General features: G+C 39.7%; 1 protein-coding gene across 10 annotated transcripts in view; it reads right to left on the bottom strand.

Moving 5' to 3' along the window:
- The window catches only part of Mllt10 (MLLT10 histone lysine methyltransferase DOT1L cofactor), a 172,883-nt gene that overhangs the window by 131,345 nt on the left and 17,620 nt on the right, over positions 1-23,918 (bottom strand). For 8 of the 10 annotated variants that reach the window (XM_059263632.1, XM_059263626.1, XM_059263629.1 and 5 more), the window contains one exon: positions 6,299-6,353. The exons of 1 other annotated variant lie outside the window; for it this stretch is intronic. In XM_059263632.1, coding sequence (XP_059119615.1) covers positions 6,299-6,353 — 55 coding nt within the window. Of the gene's footprint in view, positions 1-6,298; positions 6,354-16,782; positions 16,834-23,918 lie in introns of all 10 variants that reach the window. One more of the 10 variants, XM_059263634.1, reaches the window with a different exon arrangement.

Below are 23,918 nucleotides of genomic sequence, written 5' to 3'. Positions count from 1 at the left end.
ACTGTATATATATAAATATATACACATAGGATGCAAAATATACAGATTTATACCAACAAAATATGGTGGAAGGAACAAAGGTAGGTACCACACCAGAAACAATAAAAATTACACAGAAATTGTTAAATTCTCTTATAGAACTCTGGAAAACAGTGAAAGGTTTGCAGCAACCAAGTACCTACTCAACTAAGTAAAAGACAAATAAATAAATAAATAAATAAATAAATAAATAAATAAATAAATAAGATAGGAGCTCTTTGACCTCCCCTTAGCATATAAATGCTTTAGGTTCGGAGTCTTAAATACAACAGCAGGAGTTCCCAGTGTAGAGATCCCTGGCTTCTGATGTGCAAAACACTGTGTATCTGTCACTGCTCCAAAGTGTCTGAAAGCTAACCAGGGACTGAGACATGCCTGTCCTTCTGCTCTCAGAGTTCACTCAGAAGAGAAAGTAGCCCTTAAATTCAATGAAAGACAAACAACCCACAGATGCCTGGAGGAAAAGATATTTGAAGCACACAATGAGCACCCAAAGCCTAGGAGGAAAAACTAAGAAAAGTCTCTGGCACTGACCTGCCGAGGGCTGAATTCATCTTCCAAAGCAGTGGTTCTCAACCTTCCTAATGCTGCAACCCTTTAATGCAGTTCCTCATGTTGAGGTGACTCCAAACCATAAAATTATTTTCACTGCTACTTCCTAACTGTAATTTTGCTGTTATGAATCATAATGCAAGTATTAAAGGGGATACAGAATTGCCAAAGGAGTTGTGGCCCATAGGTTGAGAGCCACTGTTCTAAAAAAAGATGAGACAGCCATCAATTTTTATCTCTAACTAGAATCAAAGTATGGTAAAAACAGGGGTAAAAAAAAGGAGGCGTAAACAGAATGAAAATATCATAGGAAGAACACAAAATACAGGTAGACTGTTTCTTTTTTAATTTCCCCCTTTTCTCACTATTTTATACTAATGTTCAAGGAAATCATCACCAAAACACTAACTGAAGTCTCCAGCAATTATATTACAAAAATATACACTTTAGAAGTCACTAAACACAAAAGGATAAGGACACAGCAACAAAAACTAAACCCTAAGGAAAGACGGAACTTTGCTCCAGAGTTAACCCATTATAACATTCAATTATAGTCAGTGTTTTTTGGGGGGAAAGGGGAAGGATTGTTTTGTTTTGGTTCTTTTGGTTTTTCAAAACAGGGCATCTATGTGTAGCCTTGGCTGTCCTAGAACTCGATCTGTAGACCAGGTTGTCCTCGAACTCAGAGATCCTCTTGGCTCTGCCTCCTGAGTGCTGGTATTAAAGGCGCGTGCCACCACCACTTGGCTTGGTTTTGCAATGCTTTAGAGGATATATCTCAAAGCATGTTAAGCAAGCACCATACAACTGAGTTATACCACACAATACAATAAATACATACATTCTAAAATAAGGAAAATGAGGGGGGGGTGGCCTGTGGAGATAGTTCAGCAGGTACAGCGCTTGCTGTGTAAACATAAGGTCTTCAATTCAGGATCCCCAGCACACATATAAAATCCAGGTATTCTGCCTGAAAGCACACGGGACAGAGGGTTGCTAGCCAGTCAGTTTAGAGTTCAAGGTTCCATGAGATACCCTGTATCAAAAATTAAGGTAGATGGAGGAAGACACTCAACATCAACCTCTAGGCTTCACATGCACACACAGATACACACACATGTACACACACACTCATGTGCACCCACACACACACACAAAAAAAAGCCCACTATTTTTTAAGTATGGTTCATTCACAGAAGATATTAATAGAAACTCTTCATGCAAAAGATTTTCTATCTTACACACTCCCAAGAATTAAATACTGAAGAAATAGAAGTAATTAAGAAGATAAATCAAAACCAAACAAAAATCTTTTAAGTTTTATAAAAATGAAAATAAAAATATTACAATGCCAACAGCAAATACAAATAAACAGGAAAAGAAAAAAGTAAAAGACAAGCCAACTGATAATATCATTTGAAGAACACTGGAGAAAACAAAGATGTGGGTAAAATGCCTGCAGGACACAATCCTATATACATGTATTGATAAAAGGATTCTCCTGAGTAGAGGAGCAAGAAAGATGGATGGGAGTATGTAGAAATAATGGTTCCAAATTTCCACAATTTCATAAAACACATGAATATGTAATTCAAGATTCTCAAAAAACTTCAACTAGTGTAAAAGGAGACAGAATGATCAATGCTACATGCCAAGAAACAGCTATAATCATCTTAAAGCACTGAGAAGTTATTCAACACATAATAAGATCAGTTCAGTAAGAATACACAACCTACAACTGCCTGACTTACAAGTTTTGAACTCTACACTGGTACAAAATCAAAGTGCATTCAGTCGAGACAATTTCAAGTTTGGCGTCTGGCAGTTCTTTTAGGCTAGTAACATGTGGTATCATATTCTCCCCATAACTCAATAGCAACATAACAATCAAACAGCCAGAACTCTACAGAACTGTGCTGACAAAGTATGATGTTTAGCAGTTTTAAGACTAACTGTATTTTCAGCTGACGGTACAGTCAGGCATACTATATCAACATTTTGATCAATGACAGGCACATTGATACATATATATACCATATATACAAATGTGTTCTCATAAGATTACTAAGAAGGCAAACTTTTCCAGTGTCTTCTGAAATTACACATCCATTACACATCCCTGTGCACTACATTATTAACATGTTTATACTGATGCTGGTCTGAATAAACTTACTACACTAAACATTCAATATGCTACCCATATATAACTATACATACGTACAATATTAAATAGTGGTAATAAGCAATTATGCTATCGGTTAATGGTTAATTTTTATGCCTTCTATTTGCTTTTAAAAACAAACTATGTCAACTATAAAGGCAGGTCCTTAAGGGTTTACTCTAAAATGCACTGTTACTACAGTTCTAATAGCTCTGTATGTTTCTTTGGTGGCAGTGGTTTTTGGTTTTCTGTAGTACTGGAGGTTGAATTCAGCTCCTCACACGTGCTAGGCAGCACTCTATCACTAAGCAACATACTCAGTCCATGAATATGACTTCCCCGAAGACTTTTCAAGGAGATGACAGGTGAAGGTGGGAAACAGTGATATTGATACCCCTGATGCTATGCAGAACAAGGATAATGTATGTTGTTTCTAATTTTCCAACAACAACAAAAAAAAACCTTAAAATATAGGATGGATGTAATAAATAGCACACATCTTCAATCCTGGCACTTGGAAGAAAGAGGCAGGAGGATCACTCTAAGTTTGAGGCAGGCCTAGTCTATAGAGAGTTCCAGGTAAACCAGGATACATGGTCCGTGTGTGTGTGTGTGTGTGTGTGTGTGTGTATGTGTAAGCAAGTATTTTTGGTGAACATAACAATGTCATTATAAAAAATATTTTATATAGTTCTATAACATTTTAAGCTCATGTTATTATATTACAAGAGTCAAAAAGTGAAAACAATGAAAAAATTATATTGTAAAAATGCTACAGTAGCTGGATATGGTGGCGCAGGACTTTAATCCCAGCACTCAGAGGCAGAGGTGGGTGGATCTCTGTGAGTTCCAAGGCCAGCCTGGTCTACAGAGCAAGTTTCAAGACAGCTATAGCTATATACCAGGGAAATTCTGTTTCAAAACAACAACAAAAATGCAAAAGGCAGACAATGGTAGTGCTTGATAACCCCAGCACTCAGGAGGCAAAGACAGAGGCAGGTAGAGGAAGACAGATCTACAGAGAAAGTTCTAAAAAAAAACCAAAAAAGAAAACCTGCCTGTCCTAGACTTTCACATTCTCATACCACTCACTCAGTTACTCGCCCAGGACAACTTCAGTTCTTACAAACTTCACAAGCTCACGTCTACATAGTACCCTATACAGGTAAACCGTTTTTATTTTTGATATTGAGATATTTATTATACCTTTTCCATACTTAGATTTATAACAACTTACCACTATGTTGTATCTGCATTATTCAGTAGTATAGCAGTATGATATGTTTGTAACCTAGAGACAATAGGCTATATCATATAATTTATGTGTAGTAAGCTGTATGTCTAGGTTTGTGTAAATACACTCTATAATGTTCACTCAGTAAGAAAGCAGCTATGACACATTTCTCAGAACTTAAGCAGTATATGACTGTGTCTGTCTAAAAAGTTAAGAAAATAATCAACTTTTGCCAATAAAGCTTTAAAACTAGAGAAATCAATAAATTGCCAACATTTACAAATGAAACAACCAACAAAATAGAAAATTTTAAATTCTTTAATCACTAAAAGCAATTGTGCAGATTTATAATCTTGAGACTATTCAGGATATATTTCTTAGTGATTTCTACCAAATACTTATAGATTATAAAGTTCCAATTTTACAAAAATACCTCCAGAAAGAGAGTGTTTCCCAACGTGTTATATAACCTTCATAATATTACTGATAAAACTTGAAAAATACTGTAAAAAACGGAAGTCACTGTGTAAGCCCCTTATGAAAAGATACCAACTTCTTTTTTTTGAACTCCCCAGAAACCATTAACTTTAACAAAATATTACCCAAATGAATCTCATATTATTTTAGGAAAATAGGCTGATTTTACTTTCAAAAATAAACCAGTTAAATAAACCTTATCAAAATAAGGAAGAACTATTATATGACCATCTCAACAGGAAAAAAAAGAAAAAGAAAAACTATCTTTTTTTATACTTCTATATCAGTCACTTAATTTTCATAGTTTAACAAGCCCCACAAAAAAACCACCATCCACATATGCCATCAACAAGAGCGTTTATTATTCCAGCATGCTGGGGCCTCCATCCTATACATAGCCAAAATGGCGCCGAGAGAGGAGCTCACAGACTCCTCTAAAGCACAGCTAATGGGAGTTCCTAGGGCAGTTAGGTCATCTCAGATACGATTGGCTTAAGTAAGTGGCAATCATATTAGTACATTCCAATTGGCTACGGCTGGTTAAGGTTACAGCTTTTCCAATTGGGAAAGGCCTGGACAAGTCCCAGGCTTTGACCTTATTTGGTTAATACCTTAAGCTATTGATTGTGGGACTGGTATGTGCTCTCTCCTTCCCTGCTGTCAGGGGTACTGAAGATTGACTGTCCTTTGTTCCTTCATGGCTTCCTCAGAAACTGCTTGCTCAGTCTCAGGAAACTGAAATTGAGGCCTGATCTCTGACAGAAGACAGAGCCTCCTATATAGTTAAGAATGGTACTGATACATGAAGGAGTAAGTAAGTACTTTAATCCGGGCATGTAGAACATTCCTGTAATCCTAGAACTCATGAGGCAGAGGCAGAAGAACTGTCACACATCTAGGCCAGGCTGGGCTACACAGAAAGTGCCAAGCCCTGACCTATACACACAGAAATGAAGAAAGGACAGAGAACACAGAAGAAAGGGAAAAGAAAAACCAGACAAATTTCTCAGGGAAGATGACTCAAAGAAGAGATGCAAAATAAATACAGGGTAATCCTCATCCAAAATGCTTGGAACTGGAAGATAGGGAAGATTTAGCTTTCTGAATATTTACAGAAAAAAAAATCCAAAATCTGAAACCGATGTTCAAAAGGTGTTGGATTTTAATACTATTTCAGATTCTGAATTTTCAGAAGAGATGCTCAGAATCCTTACAAAATAACTCCCTGCCAGATGTCGTTGTTACCTCACACTTAGGAGTGATACATTAGGGAGAATACGTGGCCAGGTATGATTGGTCCTGTAACCCCAGAACCTGGGAGAAACACAGCAGTGAGGCCATTTTAAAAGCAACAACAAAAACCAAGCCATGTGTGGTGGCACATACCTTCAATTGCAGCACTCAGGAGGCAGAGGCGGGCAGATCACAGTGAGTTCGAAGCCAGCCTGGTCTACATATTGAGTTCCAGGCCAGCCAGGAATACATAGTAAGACCTTGTCTCAAAAGATAAAATAAATTAAGGTTTCAAATAGAAGAATGCAGATCATTCTGCATAAACAGCCAATACACAATGAAGACAAACTGTATGAATACAGAAAATGAGTTCAACCACACATAACTGCCCGTCTACAATGCCAGAGCATAGAATAATAAAGCAAGAAGATGGGGTATTCAGGTTAACCTAGATCACACAATGAGACCTTGTCTCCAATTAATTACATCATTATTAATATTTTAATAACAATATTTAGTTTGATAAAGTAATATGAACTATCAAATTCTTTTAAGTACCATACCATATCAATTTTCAATATTTTTTGAAAGACTGTACTTACCCCCATTATCTGTTCTTTTTAAAGCTCCATCTTTATGGGGACACAGCTCACATCTCTATTTAGAGAAAATTAAAAATAAAAAAAAGGAAAAGGCAATGAAGTTTTTTTTTTTCAGATCACCAAAACCGTATCTTTCCTATAACTTCAAAACTAACAAAAAAAAGGGTAGCATTTCTATTCATTGCCACCAAGAAAATTCCAGCACACTTCTCACAAAATAACTATTCACTGCAAACACCTTGTTTTCTGAAGTTTCATTTTTATGTTATATTTGAGTGCTCTGCATGCATGTCATATGTATGCAGGTATCCATGGAGTCCAAAAGAGGGCACCAGATCCCCTGGTACTGGAACTATGGATGATTGTGACCTATCATGTGGTTGCTGGAAAACTAACCCAGGTCCTCTGCAAAAGGAGTAAATGCTTTTAAGAACTGCTAAAGCATCTCTCCATTCCTCAAAATAACCATAATTTTTCTTATAATACTAGATTAACAACTTCTTTAGAATTATACTTTAAAAATTCTGCCCCATAGCTGGTTGGTGGCGGCAGCACACGCCTTTAATCCCAGCACCTGGGAGGTAGAGACAGGCAATCTCTAGTGAGTTCGAGGCCAGCCTGGTCTACAAAGCGAATTCCAGGACAACCAGAACTGATGCAGAAAGAAACCCTGTCTTAAAAAAAACAAAGGGGGGGGGGAATCCTGGGACACCCCCCCCTTTTTTTTAACTTTTTCAGTTTTATATTGAGGTCAAACATAGTGGCCCTTGCCTGTCATCCCAATACTTGGGAAATCTAGGCAGCAGTACTGCCATGAATTGAAGTCATCATGGGCTACATAGAATTCCAGGACAGCCTAGTCTACATGAGATAGTTTCTCAAAACAAGCAAGCAAAATTCTGAATTTTATATTAGTAAAAACAAAGTTGGATGAGGCAGCAGATATTGAGAGTGCAACAACACTTGGGATGCTGTAGCAGGAAGGTAAATCTAGGAGTTTGAGGCCACCCCAGAAAACATGCCAAGATCTCCTTGGGGAAAACAAAAAAGAAAACTCTCGGCATGGAGGACATACCAGATAACCCCAACACTCAGGAGGCTAAAGCAGGACTACCAAGCTCAAGGCTAGTATGAGCTACAGTGAAAAAACATTTAAAAACAAAAAAGCAATTTTCAACATAGGTCAGAAACAAGGTTGTAACATTTACCTAGATCACTTTGGTTTCTAATGTAGGCAAGAACCAGCTTAAGGCTGGAGAGATGGTTCAGCAGTGCAGAGCACTGGCTGCTCTTCCACAGAATCCAAGTCAGGTTCCTAGCATCCACATCACGTGACTCACTAATGTCTCTAACTTCCATTCCAGGGGATCTGACATTCTCTTCTGGCCTCTTCAGGTACAAACATGCATACTCACACCCAAATAGCATACACATAAATAAAAATAAATCCTAAAATACATAAAAAAAAAAAAAAAAAAGAACCAGATTGCCAAGCATAGTGATGCACACTTGGGAGACAGAGGCAAACTGATTTCTTTCTTTTTGTGGAGGTGGCCTCAAACTCACAGATCTGCCTGCCTCTGCCTCTCCTCTGCCTCAGGAGTGCTGGGATTAAAGGTGTGAACCACCAACAACCTGCTGGGATTAAAGGCTAATGGCGTGAACCACCACCACCTGGCTGATTTCTTGAGTTCAAGGCCAGCCCAGTCAACATAGTGAGTTCCAGGCAAGCCATTACTAACTACATAGTGAGACCCTATCTAGGCTGAAGAGGAAAAGTTTCTTTAATGGTGACTGACTGCACTGGGCCAGGTATGGTGGACCTCAACCGTAATACCAGCACTTAAGGAGGCAAGAGGAATTCAAGATTATCCTTAGCTCCATAGTAAATCTGAAGCCCGCCTAGGCTACATAAAGACCTGTCTCAAAAATTTAACAAGAAAAATTAAAAAGAAAATTACAATCAACTGTATCATACATTTTAAAAATCTACAATAAATGACTTCTGAAAGTGGTAAGCCTGTGAGAGGACAAATCTGTAATACAGGTAACTGTAAATTCTGGAGAATACAAGTAACTGCTATCTGAATGAAATGGATGACAGTAAGAAAGAATCTAAAGCTGGGTGGTGGTGGTGGTGGCGGCGGCGGCGGCGGCGGCGCTCGCCTTTAACACCAGCACTCGGGAGGCAGAGGCAGGTGAATCTCTGTGAGTTTCGAAGCCAGCCTGGTCTATAGAGTGAGTTCCAAGACAGCCAGGACCACACAGAGAAACCCTGTCTCGATAAACCAAAGGAAAAAAATGAGCAAGCATCTAGAATGCATACTAAGTGAAAACTTGGAAAGAATGAGAGTACACCATTGTTTTAAAGCATTACCCTGATGAGAAGACAGAGTTAACTTTTAGAGGCTTCTGTAGTTATAATACCTAAGAACCACAACAGAAGGTTCAGAACAACTTTGGTGTCCATAAAGTAAGATCCCTGAATCCCAAACAGGGCAAACTGAGGAGAGAGAAGCTACTTTCATAGTTATAAAATCAACCCAATCTCTTGTTGACCTTACACCACACATACACAGGGCAAACCACTAGCCCAGCTAAGGGAAAAGAGAGAGAGACATAAAAACAAAATGAAATTTAAATAGGTATTCGAAATACATACAAAATGGGTTTAAAGGCAACCAATCATCCAACTCTAATTTTAAAATTTTCAATTTCAGGGTTGGTGAGACGGCTCAATGGGTAAAGCCGAACAAGTGAGATGAGCAAGAAAGAAAGAGTGCGGGGGACCTTCGGTGCTCTCCAGCTGGATGGGAGAGAAAGAAAGCCGCTCACTGGCCTGGCATACAGTCTGAAACAAGCAACAGGATCAATACTGAGGACCCACATCACATTCAAGGTTGTCCTCAACCTCCACACATGCATCATGGCATGTATATGCCTTCACTTCTACACACAAACACACAAACACACACACACACACACACACACACACACACACACAAAGATAGCAATATATCAATTTCTTTTATTTTTTAAGACAGAGTCTTGTACAAATTCCTGTGTGGGATATCTTAAAATTCTGATCTGTCTCTATCTTCTAGTGCTAAAACTCTAGGCATGCTCCACCATACTTGGTTTATGAGGTGCTAAGTAATGACTAGATAAAGACTCTACTGAACTAAAAATATCAATCCCTTCAAAGGAATATAATAGAACATGGCCTTTTCAACAAATAATACAATGTTTGTGAGATGATCTACATTACTTGACCTGTAAAGAACCAGAAAAAAGGTTAATCATTGTTAAAACAAAAGGAAGTCAACAAATATCAACTCCAAGATTACTTGCACTTTCGAGAGAGTAGAGAGTTTTAAAATATATATGAAACAGGCAGATCTCAAAATCTCCGTGCATCTGAGGCCAACCTGGGTCTACATGTCAAGTTCTATCTAGGCCAGCCAGGGATACATATAGTGAGACTCTAAATTAAATAAATAAAATACATATGAAATAGAATGAAAATGTACCTATAATAAATGAAATGAGAAATATCAACAAAAGAAAAGCTAAATAAATAACTGAATGGGTCTACAGATGTAGCTTGATGGTAGAAAGAATACCTAGCTTTTACAAGGCTCTGGGAAAGAAAAAAACAAACAAACAAACAATAAAGCCTGGCCTGGTAGCACAAGAAACACAGGAGGACTGAGCCAAGTTAAGGCCAGCCAGGGTTACAGTGATTTAAACACCAGCCTCTGCTATATCCTGTCTCAAAATTAAAACAAAGCTAGAGATGTAATTCAGTTGTGGAAAACTGGGTTTAATTGTTCAGCATTGTAAAAACCAGCATTGCAGAATAGCAAAAGGAGGAAGAGAGAGAGAACTATAATATATATTTTTTTTTAAAAAGGAATGCTCAGAGAACTCAGGAACAAAACAGGAGGCTCAACTGGAAGACCTAGTGATGCAGATCTCTAATCATAACATTGGAAAGGCAGAGACAAAAGGACTGCTACAAGTTCAAGGCCAGCCTATTCTACAAAGCACACTCTAGGCCAGCAAGGACTACACAAAAAACTCTGTCTCAAAAAAACAGTAAAACAGAGCCAGGTGGTGGTGGTTGCGGCGGCAGCACATACCTTTAATCCCAGCACTCGGGAGGCAGAGGCAGGTGGATCTCTGAGTTCGAAGCCAGCCTGGTCTACAAAGTGAGTTCCAGGACAGCCAAGGCTACATAGAGAAACCCTGTCTCGAAAAATCAAAAACAAACAAACAAAAAAAAAAAAAAAAAAAAGGAGAGAGACCCAAAATATAAATGTGATCAAGTACTGGAAGAAAAAGCATTCACTGTCAACACAGAACTCTATCTTTATATATGCAATTGATATGGGCAGAACTGTGTCGGCCAACCTCCCGGAAGACTCCAGCACAGTGATGGGAGTATCTGTGAGGTGAGGGTTCTCAAGCAGGAGAGCCACCCTAAACTGGGTTACTGAAGGCCCAGGTGAAATGGATTACGTATGTGAGGTAGTCAACATTCTGGGCCCTTCCTTCTTTCTGTCAGATTTTTTTTCCCCACTTTGGTTTTTCAAAACAGTGTTACAACCCTGACTGTCCTGGAACTTACTCTGTAGACCAGGCTAGCCTCAAATTCACTGAGATTCACCTGCCTCTGCCTCCTGAGTGCTGGGATTAAAGGTGTGCACCACCACTGCCCGGCTTTCTGTCAAGTATTTAGTCTCAGAAACAAATAACTAACATTATCAGAAAACATACTTTGTAAACATAAGGAGGAAAGGCTGGCAAGATGACTCAGCAAACCTGGAGAGCTGAGTTCTCTCTCTAGAAACTGTAAATATGAAAACACAAAACTCCACAAATGTATCCTCTGGCTTCCACATGCTTGCTATGGCAGCACCACAACATGTGTGCAACACACATTTACAAACATACAAATAACAATGACAACAACAATAAACAAATTGGGCCAACAAGATAACTCAGCAGTAAAAATCCTGTTGTTCAGTTGGAACCTCCAGCTAGCCCCCTGCATGATCAGGAAAGCCACATCCCTCTCCTCTCTCCCCTGCCCACCCTCCCCCGCTCCCTTTCTCTCTCTCCAAACCCCTCCCTCTCAGAGAATCTCCAACAAAGAAAAGGCGCCAAAAAGACCAGTTCCACGTTTAACTTCCTCCCCTGTAGCCACCAGCAGCCCAAGTCACTGTCTAAGCACTCCAGCTTTTGACCATACTCGGGCACAAACACAGCTTGTGGTGGACACATCATCACCCCTTGCCTACAGGCTATATAATCTCCCTGCTTTAAGTTCTAGCATGCAGCTTCTCCGGCCTGGATCTCTGGGACTGGAGAACCCTCCCAGGAGTTAATTTGTTCAAATAAACCTGTTGTTATACTTTTTCAGTTTAGCTTGATCTGATTTACTGAGTGGGTGGAGAGGTTACAGAAAACCTATTACTTGTCATCAAATCTGATGACCTGAACCAACCAAACCACGGGACCCACATTGTTGTGAGAACTGACTCCTACAAAGATGGAGAAAACTGACTCCTGCAAATTGTCTTCTGACCTCCACAAGCACATTATGGAAATGTGCGTACCCACACACATATGTACACTGGATGGATGGATGGGTGGATGGAATTAAAAGAAAATGAGTTTAGGAGATGGATTTGACAGCTGTACTTACGAGGATCTGAGTTCAGCTCTCCCAGAATCCATGTGAAACAAGCTGGGCATGGCAGCACAAGCCTAGAATCCCAGTCCTGGGGAAAGGGATTCTGGAGGATCACTAGCAGACACTAGAGATGTGTGTGTGTGTGTGTGTGTGTGTGTGTATGTGTGTATGTGTGTATGTGTGTGTATGTGTATGGTGGCTCACACCTTTAATACAAACACTCAAGACGCAGAGGCAGTCAGATCTCTGAATTCAAAGCCAGTATGGTCTACATAGTGAGTTCCAGGACATTCCAACTATAGAGTAAGACTCTGTGTCCAAAAAAAAAAAAAAAAAACCACCAAGGAAAATCTCCCCACCCCACCCCCACCAAGGCATGGTTTCTCTGTGTAGCCTTGGCTGTCCTGTAACTCACTCCATAGACCAGGACGGCCCCAAACTCACAGAGATCTGCCCAGTTAGGTGTGGGATTAAAGGTGTAAGTGCTAGGATTAAAGGCATGTGCCACCACCACCCAGCTAGGAAAATTCATAAGATCTTAACATTAAGTCTGCAGCTCAAGCACACATACACATATATAATGCACAAAAATTCAGAAATTACACACTTCAAATGTTTGAACTATATAGTATATTAATTGTATTTTATTAAAGTAATTCTAAAATAAATTTAAGTTACTTGTAAGTCTAAACTACATAAAAATAATGGCTAACACCTGTATGTAATTCCCAGCACTGAAAAGGCTGAGATAGAAGGGTCTCTGGGCTGTGCTAGCCAACCAAGCCGGCTAGCTAAAAAGGTAAACTCAAAGTTTAGTGAGCAACTCCATCTCATAAAGCACGGTGGAGAGGTACTGAGGAACACACAGAATGTTGATCTCTGGCCTCCATTCATACACAAATATACATATAACAAAAACATAGATAATTTGAGCCATAGTATAAATATAAAACATGTACTTTTAGATAAACATGATACATTCACCAAAGACCTTATAAATAAGTCTATAAAGTAAGATATAACTTTAAAACTGTTTTGAGACAGGGTCTCATTATGCAGCTCTGGTTAGCCTAGAACGTACTATCTAGACCAAGCTGGCCTGAAACTTAGAGCAATTTATCTGCCTCTGTCTTCAGAGTGCATTACAGGTATGTACCACCCACCTGCTCAAGACACAATGGAATTAAATCATTTAGTATGTTTACTGACTACATTAGAAATATATAAAATTAATGATGTAGGATCCCACCTATACGAACAAAGGCTGAACAAAGAGACTAGGGCTAGCAAGAGGGCTAGGAGGGTAAAAGTGTTTGCCATCAAACCTACCAGAGTTTGATCCTCAGATCCTACACAACGGAGAGAACCAACTACCAGAGTTGTTCTCTGACTTACACACACACAAATAAGCAAAGAAACAAATAAATAAATGGTCTTTTTTTTATATAAGTTGAAAAAATAATAACAAAGTGGATGAATGAAACAGAAAAAAATCGGTCAGGGAAGTCTAAAAGCAAAGTCCATCAATCATTTGTTAATAATAAAGCTGAAACTGCAAGCCCTTCTTTTTAAGGGGGTAACAAGAACATGATGTTACAAACCTATAATCACACCACTTGAGAGACATACAGGAAGATCATCTGAAGTTAAAGGCCAGTTTGGTCTACATAGCAAGAGGGCGGCCAGCTAGAACTTCACAGTGAAATCTTGTCTCAAAATTAATAATAAACAGCTGGGTGGCAGTGGCAACTGCCTTTGAGCCCAACACCAGGAGACAGATGGATCTCTGTGGGTTCAAGGCCAGCCTGGTCTACAGAGCTAGTTTCAGGACAGTCAGTATTACACAGAAAAACCCTATCTCAAACCCCCGCTTCCCCCCACAGAAAAAATCCCACCAATAATCAAAAACCGGGCTGGTGATAAATCCCTGTAATCCTAGAACTTGGGAGAACAGGAGCATTATTAACTGGGGGGAGGGGAGGTGGATGTGAAGAGATGGCCCTGCAGTTAATAGCACCACTGTTCTTCTAGAGGACCAGAGTTAAATTCCCTGCACCTGGAGATTAACAACAACCATCTGTAACTCTGCAGACACCCAGCACACAAGTGATACATAGACATACATGCAGATAAATATACACATACAAATTAAAACTTTTGTTTTTGTTTTTGTTTGTTTGTTTTTCGAGACAGGGTTTCTCTGTGTAGTTTTGGTGCCTGACCTGGATCTCGCTCTGTAGACCAGGCTGGCCTCAAACTCACAGAGATCCGCCTGGCTCTGCCTCCCGAGTGCTGGGATTAAAGGCGTGTGCCACTGCTACCCGGAATAAAACAAATCTTAAAAAATAAAAAGTGGATCCGGGTCAGCCTGAGCTACATGACACTCAAAAATTCAAACAATTAAAAAAATAAAAAATAAAAATAAAATCAATATCTAGCAAATAGCTAAAAAAAATTATAAAAATTTTGATGTACATAAATGTAAAAAGATCTAATATTAACAATCTGAATCCAACAATATATCATCTCAATATAAAAACAGCATTGAAGAAAACTCAGTACCCATTTACAATACAAATTCTCCGATAACTCATTACAATCCTCCAGTCTCAGCCTCCCAAGTGCTTGCTTTACACCCAGCTATGTTTTCATGTTGTTTTGGGGTTTTGTTTTTACAGTACTTGAGGTCAAATCCAAGGCTTTACATATGCTTAAGCACCAGCACCTGCTGTATTTTTAATGCATATTCTGCAGTGACTGTCCTTGCCAGAACTACAAATTCTTGAGACAGTGTGACAGCTTTCATGTGCAAACCCAGAGCCCATACCTGAACCTTAACCTTCTTAGCCTACTGAAGTCTAGACCATTGTATCCCCCAACCTGAGGCACCCCAGAAACAAGTACAGACCAACTCATTCATTCCTTCAGGTTTCCCTTTTCCCCCTCTGCCACATGACCAACCCCAGCACCACTGAAGGTTGACACTGTAGCATGGCCCACTGCTCCCTTCTTCTAGTGACTAGTGAATGTAAAGATATTTTTAATGACAGTTTATGTCCTGATTTGTTGATACATTTTAAATAATAAAACCTGTATTTGAAAACAGTATGATAAACATCATTAATAAAAAGCCAACAACATGCTGGGCTTGGTGTCACAAGCCTTTAACCCCAGCACTCAGGAGGCAGAGGCATACAGCTCTCTGGAGTTTGAGGCCAGGCTATTCTATTCCAGCCAGGAATACAAAGGAAGACTATGTCTCCAAAAATCAAAATTAAAATCAATTCTCAGAATAATTAGAAATTGCCATTTTAGCCAGGCAACAGTGGTATATAAACATACCTCAACACTCAAAAGGATTGCAAAAATGTAGCCAGTAATCCCAGCACTCAGGACTACAAGTTCAAGGCCAGCTTGGGTTACCTTTAAAACAACAAGCCAGGCGGTGGTGGCGCATACCTTTAATACCAACACTCAGGAGGCAGAGACAGGTGGATCTCTTGAGTTCCAGACCAGCCTGGTCTACAGAGTGAGATCCAGGACAGCCAGGACTATTATACAGAAAAACCCTGTCTCAAAAAAAACAAAAACACAAAACAATAAATAAATAAATAAATAAATAAATAAATAAATAAATAAATAAATAAATAAATGCCACATAAATAGGTTTTTAAAAATAGGCCAAGGCTGGTGAAATAACTCAGCAGATAAAGGTGCTTGCTGACAAACCTAATGACCCGAGTCTGATCCCCAAGACCTATAAAAGGGAAACAAGAGACTCCCACAAATAGAAAAGAAAAAGAAAAATAGGGCTGAGCCAGAAGCAAAGGCAAGGAGATCTCTTATGAGCTCAAGGATAGACTGGTCTACTGGTAAATTTGAGGTCATCCAAGGCTACATAGTGATACCTTGTCTTTTAAAAAAGGAAAAATAAAAAATGGGGCGACATATGATGCTGCACAACTGTTAATTCCAGGTGGACATGTCCAAGATACATACATACATATATACATAACATACATACATAGTAATATAGATACCAGGGTTCAAAACTTCACATGTCAATTCTAACACTTATCTATAGATTCAAAGCAAATGTCATCATCTCATTGATGTTTTGGAGGAAATACAGAATATGAATTCAGACTGTGCACTCTTGAAGAGAAAAAGGAAGATTAAAAGACTTGCAATTTTAACTTCAAGATTTATAATAAAACGCTGGGCAGTGGTAGCGAATGTCTTTAACCCCAGCGCTTGGGAGATAGAGGCAGGCAGATCTCTGTAAGCTCAAGGTCAGCCTGGTCTAGAGTAGTCAGGGTTATACAAAGAAAACCTATTATGGGAAAAAAAAAAAAGAATTATAATAAATTACAAATATTTGGAACAGCTAGGCGGTGGTGGCCGCACGCCTTTAATCCCAGCACTTGGGAGGCAGAGCCAGGCGGATCTCTGTGAGTTCGAGGCCAGCCTGGTCTACAGAGCGAGATCCAGGTCAGGCACCAAAACTACACAGAGAAACCCTGTCTCGAAGAAAAAAAAAAAAAAAATTTGGAACACGTGATAAAAATGAGGCTAGATGAACAGACTAATTGAAGAAGGTGAAGTTCTCCAAGAGGGCTCACTTTACATTACAGCATGCTCTACAACAGCAATGCAGTGAAGACAGGTTTCCTACAAAAGTAACTGCACAGCCATATATAAAAACTGAAACCTACAAAAAATAATGTGAAATGTGTCACAGACCTAAATATAAATTAGCAAAAATAAAAAATTTAAAGGAAATTACCTTCATGACTTCAGGGTTAGGCAAAGTGTCTTAGCTCACAGTAAGCAACAACTATAAAAGAAAACACTGACAAATTAGACTTCATCAGATTTAAATATTTCTGCTTACGGGTACAATTAAGAAAATAAATAGGTGAATTATATAGATTGAAGAAGTATATATAAAACATTTCTCTAACAAAGACTGGTATCTCCAACACATAAACACCTTATGCAAATTAAACTAGAGAGAGAAATTAAAGAAGCTAAAGCTCTGAGCAGACTGAGAACTCAGGTCAACACACAAACCACGACATGCTCACTATCAACTGCTCACAATGACACCCCAACTATCACAATGACATGATTTCCATCAAGATGCAGTGAACAAAAGGAACTCGACTCAGCTTTCTTATATGAAATAATAAAAACCTAACAAAATGAGTAAAACAATAGCACTGAAGATACTAGACAAGAAACAAGACAATGGTACCTAGGAGACAAGAACAAATGACACGAGCCACAGAGTGCCCAGCTTACTGCCTTGGGAGAGTTTTCAGGCCGAGGAACAGGGAGGAGGTACCCAGACAGGGCCTGTGGTCTCCCCAAGTTGAGGAAATGGAGCTGGGAGTCCAAGGAAGCCAAGGTGGCTAGAGTTCACAAAGGAGACCAGCAATGAGTAGACAGCTGGAGAGAGAGAGAGAAATGAAGAAATCTACAAAGGCTCATTCTAGAACTTTTAGTTGAATACCAAATCAGCACTTACATGTAAGGGCCTATCCGAAGCCAGGAAGAATCAGAGGGAACAAGGTCCAGCATTACACAAAGTGACTAATACATTCTCCCAAAAGCCAGAACATAACATCAGAGGGATAAGAAAAACAGGAGAGGGCTGGAAAGATGGCTTGGTGGGTAAGTGTTTGCAGGGCAATCCTGATAACCTGAGTTTAATACCTGGAACCCATGGGAGGAGAACAGAACTGACCCCCAAACATTGAAGTTGTTGCCCCTTTACCTCCACACACTCACCATAGCATGTACATCCTCACATTCTTAAACAGAGCCAAACACACACACATACACACACAATACATACATACATACACATAGACATGCACACGCAAGCACACAGGGAAAAATTTATAAGACCAATACAAAAGCAGGAAATTCTACCCTGTAATGAAATAAGAATTAATCAAACCAGTAATGAAATGCAGATAACTATTAGACAAGTCCTTTAAAACAGTTATAACGGCTAGATAAGCAGAAAGCTAGAGGAAGCAAGCAAGTAATAACAAAACACTTAAAAATTTGGTAGGCAGTGGTGGCACACTCCTTTAATCCCAGCACTCAAGAGGCAGAGGCAGGCAGATCTCTGTGAGTTCAAGACCAGTCTGGTCTAAAGAGTTCCAGGACAGCCAGAACTGTTACACAGAGAAATCTTGGGGGGGGGGGGGGATTTAAAATTTGAGCCATATTACTAACTGCCTATAACCCCAGCACTTGAAAGGAAAAGGCAGGAGGATCCGGAGCTTAGACTACCTGAGACCCTGATTCAAAAAAATAAATAAAATAAAAACTTGAAATTATAAACATAAAAATCACAAGGTTTAACAGGAAAAACTAGTTCACAGCACATAAAACCAAGTAATGTTTGTTTATTGTACATGGTGTGATATATGCATGTCTTTGCAAATGTGTGGAGCACAGGGGTGGACACACCTATGAATGTGAGCATACAAGCCAGAGGCTGACATCAGATGTTCTGCTCTATGACCCTCCACCTTATTTTTCTAGACAGGGTCTCTCACTGAACCTGGAGCTTACCAATTGGCTAGACTGACTTGATAGAAAATCACAAAGGGGGGCTGGAGAGATGGCTCAGAGGTTAAGAGCACTGACTGTTCTTCCAGAGGTCCTGAGTTCAATTCCCAGCAACCACATGGTGGCTCACAACCATCTGTAATGAGATCTGGTGCCCTCTTCTGGCCTGCAGTCATACATGCTGTATACGTAATAAATAAATAAATAAATCTTAAAAAAAAAAAAAAAAAAAAAAAAAGAAAATCACAAAGATCCCCTAACTCTGCCTTTCTGTGTTGGGACCACCCTTCCTGGCTTCTTATGTGAGTGCTGGGAATCCAAACCCAGATCCTCATGCTTATGCAACAAGCACTTCACTGCTGAGCCATCTCCCCAGACCCTCAAGTAACTTTCAATAACCTGAGTGAAACAAGGGGGAAAGAACTCTGAAAGGTGAACTTCAGTTAGCTTAACAATGTCAAAAAAACAAATGTATTTATAGTCAGAGTCACAAAGGATATAATACAGAAAACATAAAGAGAACCTAATAGTAAACCTTTTTTATCTGGTTAAAAATGTGGACATAGATCCTGTCTGGGGGTGGGGGTTGGGGGACCTCAGGTATACCTCAAGTATACCCCAAGCATGTTGGCTCACACCTGTAATCCTAATGCCTGGTAGGCAGAACCAGGACAGCCACTGCAAGTTTGAGCCAGTCTGGTTCAGGTGGCAGGTTCCAGGTGAGCTAGGCCTCCATGGCAAGAGCTTTGTTTAAACAACTAGAGAGAGGAGCTGGAGAGACTGTTTTCTCTTCTAGAGCACCCGGACTCCAGTCCTAGCACCCAAACAGCATAGTTCAGGCATCTGAACTCTAGCTCCAGGGAATCTAATGTCCTATAGCCACCTGCATACACGTGGCAAATACACAAACACACATATATACACATAATTAAAACTAAAAAAATTATAATTATACATAAGAAGGCACCCTAATAAATATCAACTACCAGAATCCAGAAAGGTAAAACAATCAAGTGGGGTGGCACATGCCTTTAATCCCAGGACTAAGGAAGCAGAGGCAGGCTTATCTCCCAAAGCCAGATCAAATTCCAGGACAGCCAGAATTACACAGAGAAATCCTGTCTCAAAAAAAAAACAAAAAGAACAACAAAAAAGGAAATGTAAAACATGATAAATCATACAAGATCAGAAACAAAAAGATCCTTCATGTAAAGAAAAATGTCATATTGTCACAAAATTAAAACTAAAACTCAACTGAGGACACAGGCACTACTCTCAAAGGACTTACACCATAGTTGAATGGGAAATGTACAGCATTTGATACATGTATTTTAAAGGTTTCAGCCTGACTAGGCATTGTGGAGCACACCTTTAATCCCAGAACTCTAGAGAGGCAGTGGCAGGACTGATCTACACAAAGAGTTCCTTCCAGAACAGCCAGGGCTACATTCAGAGACTGTCTCAAGAAAGGAAAAAAAAAAGCTCAGCATGGTGTTCATCCTAGCACCTAGTAGGTAGAGGCTCAGAAGCCAAGGGCTGGAGCTGGGGATAGTTCAGTGTTAGGATATTTGCCAAGAATGCACAAGGCTATGGTTTGAGCTCTAAAGTGTGAAGAGGGCACGGGTGGAAAAAAGGTAAGAGATGTTTCAAATGAGCAAGGCACCCAGGGCTTAAAATTTAACTTAAAATAGCCAGGCAAAGTGGCACATGTCTTTAATCCCATCACACAGGAGGTCTACAGAATTTCTGGACAGTCATGACTACACAGAGAAACCCTGTCTCAAAAAAACAAAAAAAATTAACATAAAATGGATCACAGATTTAAATGTAAACCACCATTTCTTAAAAAAAAAAGGGGGGGGAGAGGGGGATTTCTAGGGTCTAGCCTTACGTAAAAAGCTATAAAGCTATTAAATTTAACACCAAAAGGATACTCCATAAAGAAAATACTACATATTGGACTAAAATTTATCTCACACATAGAATCTAGATTATAACACAAAAACAAAAACCAGAGCTGGAGAGAGATGGCTCAGCAGCTAAAACAGTGCTGGCTACTCTTGCAGAGGACCCAGTTCCTGTTCCCAGCACCCACATAGCCGGTCACAATCATCTGCAACTCCAGTTCCAGGGATGCAGTGCCCTCTTATAGCCCATGGACACTGCACATGTGCAGTGCACATATACCCACAAGTAGTCAAAACACTCATACACACAATTAATAAAACTTATTTTTAATTTGTATTTTATGTGTATTGGTGTTTTGTTTACATGTATGTCTGTGTGAGGGTATTGGAGCCCATGGAGCTGGAGTTAGAGTTTTGAGCTGCCATGTGGATGCTGGAAAGTAAGCCCAGGTCCTAATGACTGAGCCATCTCTCCAGCACCCAAGAATAAATGAATCTTTAAAAAAAAAAAAAAAAAGAGAGAGAGAGAGAGATTTCCAACAGACAGAGACGATTACATAAAACTACTATCAATCAAAATACATAGTTGTGGAGCCCACCTGCAATGGTTACATCTACAAACATTTCAGCACCTAAGGCTTAGGGAACATTGTGGAAGAATGGCGGAGAGACTGATTACAAGACCAAGAGAATCAAGGAGTTCACTGTGAGACTGCGTCTGCTGGTAGTGTCAGAAGCTACTCCTGTAAAGCCTCACTACCATGACTGACTAACCCTGAGCTCAATAAGGACAACAGACATGCCAAATTAGAGAGTGAGGGGAAGCCTATAAGGCCTCAGCCTACACAAAGAATTACAGGCAACGGAGGAATGCTGAGAGTCAGAGGCCCATAATCCCAGCATTCTGAATACTGAATGGAAGGGTCATGAGTTCAAAGCCAGTCAAAACGACAAGTCAAGAAGCTGGCTCCAAACAAAAGACAGACCAAGGAGGATAAAGTATATTTGAAAGAGAGGGGAGAAAATTCAAAGTTAACAGGAGTAGAAAATCCATTCTTACAAATTTTCCCATCCTATTTTCAAGGCAAAGGGAGTAAAAATAGAGATTATGGGACATGAACAATGGCAAAAATTAGTAAAATAAATCTATGAGACGATCCAGCCATGAAATGATGGTACACCTCTAACCTTATCACATAGACCCTATTACACTTTACTTCTATCCTAAAATAATGTCAAGTTTACATTCATGAGACTGTCAGTTCAAGTCTATCTTATCTATCTGTCTCAGAAACACACACTGAACACATAAACTAAAGCATATAACAGCATATTTAAGATCACCAATTTTTGAAGTACCCAAGTCTCAAGCTATTTTTCACAGGACCCTGAACAAAATACTGTATATTTATCTATGTCTCACATTTCCTCTTTGATTAAGAAAAAAGTGCTACAGGAAAACTGGGAGTGATGGCACACACCTATAATCCCAGCATCTGGGAGGTCAATGAGCAGAGGCCAGCCTGGGTTACACAGTAAGAGAGATCCTCCCTATATTTCTTTAAAAAAAAAAAAAAAAAAAGAAAAGGAAGGAAGGAAGGAAGGAAGGAAGGAAGGAAGGAAGGAAGGAAGGAAGGGGGAAGAAAGAAGAAGACATGAGGCTTAAAATGCTCACTAGGAGAGTTGGCTTGGCAGGTAGGAGCACTTGTTACTCCTGTGTCTGTAGAGGACATGAGTTCCATCCCCAGCACCCACAATACCAATACTCTCCCCTGACCTCAGTGGGCATCAGGCACATATGTGGTGAAGACATACATGCAGGCAAAACACTTATACACAGAAAGCAATAATACAATTTTTTAAAGATGCTCAATAGTGTATGCCAAAATTGATAAATAAATAAACAGTGCCTGCATATCTCATGTCAGCATGGTCCTTGTTGAAAGACATGTGACAGAAAAGTTGGCTTAGTGGTTAAAGAACACTTATTCTTGCAAAGGCCTGGGTTGGATTCCCAGCAGCCATGGGGAGGCTCACCACTTCCTCAGACACCAGGCATTACATGAGATACACAGACATACATGCAGGTACAACACTCATACAAAATAAATCTTTAAAAAAAGTAAATTAAGGGGGCTGGAGAGATGGCTCAGAGGTTAAGAGCACTGGCTGCTCTTCCAGAGGTCCTGAGTTCAATTCCCAGCAACCACATGGTGGCTCACAACCATCTGTAATGAGATCTGGTGCCCTCTTCTGGCCTGTAGACATACATGCAGGCAGAACATTGTATACATAATAAATAAATAAATCTTTAAAAAAAAAAAAAAGTAAATTAAAATAAAATGTATAAAAAAGAAAGACTAAAATAATGCACTCCACTATATAAGCTCATAACGTATAAGCTCATGCTGTAGCATAAGAGTACTATGCTATTTCGCAGCTGAGAAAATGAGGCTTAGTCAACAATAAAAAACCTGACCAAGCTGGGCAGTGGTGGCGCATGACTTTAATTCCAGTGCTCTGAAAGCAGAAGCAGGCAGCTCTCTGGGAGTTTGAGGCCAACCTTGTCTACAGAGCAAGTTCAAGGATAGCCAGGGCTACATTGAGAAACCCTGTCTTGAAGGAAAAAGGGAAAAAAAAGATGAGAGAAAACCAGACATTTTTAGAGATTTCTTTTTTATGTGTGTAGATGTTTTACCTACATGCATGTATGTGTACCACTTGCATGCCTGGTACCCACAGAGGTCAGAAATGGGTGGCAGGGAACTGATTCCAGGGTCCTATGCAAGAGCAAAATGCTCTTAACTGCTGATCCATCTCCAGCCCCCAGAGACCACTTTTGTGAGTACCTTAAAGAAAGTAATTTTCAGTCAGGCAGTGGTGGAGAACACAGCTTTAACCCTAGCAGGCAGATTTCTGTGAATTCAAGGCCAGCCTGGTTTACAAAGTGAGTTCTTGGACAGCCAGAACTGTTAAAAACCCTGTCTCAAAAAAAAGACAGAAAGAAGGAAAGAAAAAAAGAAAAGGGCTGGAGAGATGGTTCAGAGGTTAAGAGCACTGACTGCTCTTCCAGAGGTCCTGAGTTCAATTCCCAGCAACCACATGGTGGCTCACAACCACCTGTAGTGAGATCTGGTGCCCTCTTCTGGCCTGTAGACACATATGCTGTATACATAATAAATAAATAAATCTTAAAAAAAAAAGAAAGAAAGAAAGAAAGAAAGAAAGAAAGAAAGAAAGAAAGAAAGAAAGAAAGAAAGAAAGAAAGAAAGAAAGAAAGAAAGAAAAGATTTTTTTTCCCTGGGGCGGCATTGCATTCTAGTCTCAGCCCTCAGGAGGCAGAGGCAGGCTGATCCATGAGTTTAAGACCAGCATGATCTACACAGCAAGTTGTAGTTCAGACAGGAGTACATAGAAAGGCCCTGTC

This window comes from Peromyscus eremicus, chromosome 5 (genome assembly GCF_949786415.1).
Source record: "Peromyscus eremicus chromosome 5, PerEre_H2_v1, whole genome shotgun sequence".
In the NCBI taxonomy this organism is placed as follows: domain Eukaryota; kingdom Metazoa; phylum Chordata; class Mammalia; order Rodentia; family Cricetidae; genus Peromyscus; species Peromyscus eremicus.
This window is presented reverse-complemented; position numbering and strand designations above follow the sequence as displayed.